This window comes from Garra rufa, chromosome 19, assembly GCF_049309525.1.
Source record: "Garra rufa chromosome 19, GarRuf1.0, whole genome shotgun sequence".
NCBI lineage: Eukaryota > Metazoa > Chordata > Actinopteri > Cypriniformes > Cyprinidae > Garra > Garra rufa.
This window is the reverse complement of record NC_133379.1, coordinates 39,888,908-39,893,855: the sequence shown is the minus strand read 5'-3', so window position 1 is coordinate 39,893,855 and position 4,948 is coordinate 39,888,908. Positions and strand designations below refer to the sequence as shown.

Below are 4,948 nucleotides of genomic sequence, written 5' to 3'. Positions count from 1 at the left end.
GATGGTTCTTGCCACATGACGCGCGGTGTGCTTGTGGCACTCTGAAAAGTTGGAACGTTTTCATCGCAAATTTCATCGTATTTACATGCAAAACAAACAAAATTACATTACAAGCTGCTATCCACCACTATAGATTTACAGTTGCAATCGAAATTATTCGACCCCCCAGGGACTGCTGTACTTTACAAATACACGCTTTTCAGAAGATCCATAAATTGCATCTAGTTTACTGGCATGTTAAAGGTGATAATATTAATATATAATGTAATTTTTTAAGTTGTAAGATTTTGAATAACTAATTATTCAACCCCTATTCAACATTGCTTTTTTAAGGAGACACTGCAGGCAAAAATGTTTTTTTTTCATGCACCTGTCAAATTTGAGATTTTGGGCTTTTTGGTTTTTCATAAAGTGTATTTTCAGACTAGTGGAAAGAAAACATAAAAAAAAAAAAACAATGTTAAGTGTTTCTTTTATAGACCTTCCTGCAGGACAAGCATCCCAGGGTATACAACCAAATCTACTTATGCTTGGTTCAGGGATCAGTCATAGAATGTTCTTGAGTGGTCTGTTCAGTCTTCAGATTAAATTCTTATTGAAAATATTTGGTTGAATTTGATGAAAACAGTGGCAAAGTGAAAACCAAATATTATCAGTGACCTGAAAGCTTTTTCAGGTGAGGAATGGGCCAAGATTGCAGTAGAGAGGCGACAGAAGCTTCAAAGCACTTTCAAGCAGCGTTTATTGGTGGTTTTAAAAAATAAAAGATTCTGCACCAAATTTGACTTTTGGGGGTTGAATAATTTAGAGCCAATTAGATTTTTTATTATTTTTATTATATATTAAATATGTATTAATAGACTTCATCTAATAGTGTATTGATGCCTTGTTGAATTGTTTTCACAAAATTTTGTTCTTTGCAGCGAAATGACTTGCAAGTCAAGGTGGTTGAATAATTTTGATTGCAACTGTATACAATGATCTCAAACAAACATTGAAGTAAATACATTTGTTGCACAAATTTTAACAGGATCATTCTCATTATTGCCTGAATTATTAATCACAACATTACCATCAGGAGTTGTATTAAATCAGTTTTATAAATTAAAATCATCAAATCAAGGCTGTTTTTTAAAGATGGAGTTTTATTCATGGTTGCAAAATAAACAGTACCATGAAAAAAAAGAAAATGTGATTTTAAAATTGTATTACATACAATTATTCTGGAGAAAAAGAACAGCATTTAGAGATTGAACAGAAACTAAAAATGAAGAACAGCTGAGAAGAAGATCAACAGACGATCAACAGTGCGAAGGACGAACAACACAAGCTAGAAGCCCATAATGCCATGCAGTCCTTTAGCAAACGCTCATGTCTAAACCAAACTCCAACCGCACTGCCGGCTTCACATTGGTCCAGAATTCATCTGTACAAGCCAAAAGCTATTTGCACCATCAAAAATTAAAGATCAGGTTAGTATTTCACTCCTTTCTGACTTTTTGTGTGTTAAACTCAACAGCAATTTGTTACAATTATAGAATTAATCAACTGCACAGGTTAGTCATTCAACAACAGGTGAATCTCACAAAATCTGTAAAGAAACATACAACTCATAATTCAACGGCAAATCAAAAGATCGAAAAATAAAACGAATTTAATTTAGTGCAGAAAAGTTTTTTATTTTTATTGGAAAGAAATATGGAAGCCCGTGTCAGTCACTGTATTAAAAAAAAGTAAAAGAAAAAGAGGTTATCATGACTCGTCATCTCACAATTCTACCTTTTTTTTCCTTCAGAATTGTGAGATATAAACTCGCAATTGTGAGAAAAAAAGTCAGAATTGCGAGTTATAAAGTCAAAACTGTGAGATATAAACTTGCAATTCTGTAAACATATCAGTCTTTTTTTTCTTCTCAGAAATTTACTTTATAACTCAAGTTTATATCTCACAATTCTAAGAAAAAAGTAAAAAATAAAAATAAAAAAAATAAATCAAAATTGCAAGAAAAAAAGTATATTGTGAGGTCGCAATAACCTTTTTTATTCAGTGGCGGAAACACTGTAAAAAACTGACTTTTTTCAATTTTTTTACAATCTTTTTCTCAGAATTGTGAGATTAAAGCTTGCAATTCTGAAAAATAAAGTCAGAACTGGGTGATATAAACTCACAACTGCAAGTTTTTGCTCCTCAGAAATGGACTTTATAACTCACAATTGCAAGTTTATATCCTACAATTCTACGAAAAAAAAGTCAGAATTGCGTAATATAAACTCGCAAATGTGAGAAAAACTGTCAGAATTGTGAGAAAAGTAGTCACAATTGTGAGTTATAAAGTCAGAACTGCAAGTTTTTTTCCTCAGAAATGGACTTTATAACTCAATTCCGAGAAAAAGAAGTAAAAAGTAAAAAAAAAAAAAATTCTCGAAATTGCAAGAAAAAAGTAAATTGTGAGGTAAGTCGCAATTACCTTTTTTATTTTTTTATTCAGTGGCGGAAATTAACTTCCATACAATTCTGTCACTAAATAAAATTTTTAAAAAGGTTATTGCGACTTTTCACAATTCTCACTTTTTTTGTTACTGCATTACAGTAACAAGGATATTAGATTGCATATGCAAAAAAAGTTAGTCTTTTAAATGTGTTGAAATATGAATTGAACGTTTCCCTGTGAGATTCACTCAGATGCTGCATTAATTTTAAAGCGCGTTTCTTTTATGTGTAGTTATTTCAGGATGGTTGAGTGAATATTTTCACAGTGTTTTTATAAACACACCAAAGAAGTGTGTTTGTTAGCGTCTGTATGAAAACACCAATCCCGAACACGCAATGCATCATCATCTGTTTGAAACCAATAACGGAGTCTGTGATGAACTACACAGAATGTTTAATAGTGTCATTTACAACAGTGTCATCAAGTTACTGACGTGTCTGAACAAAACTAAACAACCTAGAGCTAAAAATAACTAAAAATATATGTATAAAAGCAAAAGCAAACACAAGTCATTCATATTACCGCAGGATGAAAGTCACAGCTAGTTTTAAAACAACCTTTACATGAGTTGGAAAGCTGTTTTTTTAGTATGTTACAACAGAAGAAACAGATATAAGCCGAAAATTAAGCATTTTCTTAAAATCATTTTAAATTGACATTATTTTCATAGCAATTGCACACATTTTGACCCCAGTTCTCCTTGATTTCATGCTAAAAGCATGTCTTTTGCAGACAACTGTGATGAAAATGTGCTTATTTGTTATGAAAGCATCATAATAAAACGTTAAATAAAACACGTTGGGGAGAAATTGTGTGAAGAACAGGTTTTGTGAGATTCAGCCATTTCAAAAACTCCTTCAAAAACGAATTTGAGCTGATCAGAATGTTATCATAAGCATGTTTTACACTCTTTTAGACCTGGTTGGATGAGTTGTTATGATTATATGTGGCATTTTAAGATTTTTTTAGATGTTTACAGACGCGATTTGAAAAATCATAAACATGCAGCAGAGCAGATTTTAACTCTTTCATCAATCAATTCATTTTCTCTAATGATAACATTTGATACATTATAGTGGTTATTGTTATTCAGATCAAGTTTTTTTTCTTATAAAAACAGATGTGTTGAACATGCTTAACGAGCCGCACTTTAAAGTGCACTTCAGCCAGCATTTATTAAAAGAATAAAAACAATCCGACGCTTTAATAAAAAGAGATCGACACACGAAATGTGAACAGTACAAAAAACAAATCGATTTAAAGGAAAGGTATTGCCGAACGCCTGAGCAAAAGCTTCCTCACTGGGTTTCAGACTTCTTTTTGTTTTTCTTTAGGAACGACGGGGTGCGGAACTTTTTCTTCTTCTTTGACGGGGATTTGTTGGGCGATTCGTCGCTGCCGTGATCACCAGCCGCGTCGTCCCCGGCGGCAGGCTCCTCCCCCTCGGGCTGAGGGGCGGAGTCTGTCTGTTCGGGGGCGGGGTCTTCTGCGGGGAGGGCGGCGACTTCGGAGACATCATCGGGGGTCAGATCGGGGAGGGTCTGTCTTAAAGTGGCGGCGTCACTTTCGTCTTTGAACGTCTGTTCCTGTTGTGCCTCTGTGGAGGATGATGGGAAAAGACAATGGTGAGTTTTAAGATCAACTTGAGATATGCAGACGGGCCAGGGGAAAATCCAGCGCTCAACAGTTTGGCTCTTTATACATGAAGCGTCAAAATCTCTGACTGCAAAACTAGAATCCCTCCAAAACTACATTCATGTCCAGATACAGCTTTAATTATCAAACCGCCACAAAATGAAACACTCGCAACCCAATGCAATTACATCATTAAGAAAAACTAGCTATACCAAGCAAACACAACAAATGTTTCAAAGTGAATCATGAAAAATTGAGCCGAGTTCGCAACATTAGAATCTCAATTTAAGCAATCGTACATATTAATGCTTAAAAAAATCTATACAGTGTGCATATGTATACACATTTACTTATTTAACAGACTGCACTTTCAATCATTATTTCAATATATTTATGTAGTTAGATAAAATAAAATAACATGAAAAGGATAAATGCAGACAAGGGAAAAATTTTATATAATAAAACTGTATACACATAATAATAATAAATATATACTTAATATTAAAACTTTTTTTAAACATTTAAAGTATCCAAGTTTGAACAGTGCTGTTGTTAATTAATTGATTAATTATTAAAATGGTTCATTGTTAAATTATATAATTGCATATATAAATAATAATAATAATATACAAATAATAATAATAATAATAATAATCATAATGAATAATAATATAAAATTAAAAAAATTTAAATGCATTTTTAGTGCATTTATATAATATATAAATATATATTTTTTAATTTATACTTTAAATAGTACTTTCATTAATTGAATTATTCAAATTATCATTATTAAATGATATATAAATAAATAATTTTATCATG

General features: G+C 32.1%; 1 protein-coding gene across 1 annotated transcript in view; it reads right to left on the bottom strand.

Annotated features, from left to right (window-relative positions):
• Positions 1–1,125: 1,125 nt before the first annotated feature.
• add1 (adducin 1 (alpha)) overlaps positions 1,126–4,948 on the bottom strand; it is a 97,703-nt gene continuing 93,880 nt past the window's right edge. Inside the window, exon 17 of the mRNA XM_073824534.1 lies at positions 1,126–4,088. Within this exon, the coding sequence (XP_073680635.1) occupies positions 3,790–4,088 (299 nt within the window). The 3' untranslated portion in view covers positions 1,126–3,789. The remainder of the gene's footprint in view (positions 4,089–4,948) is intronic.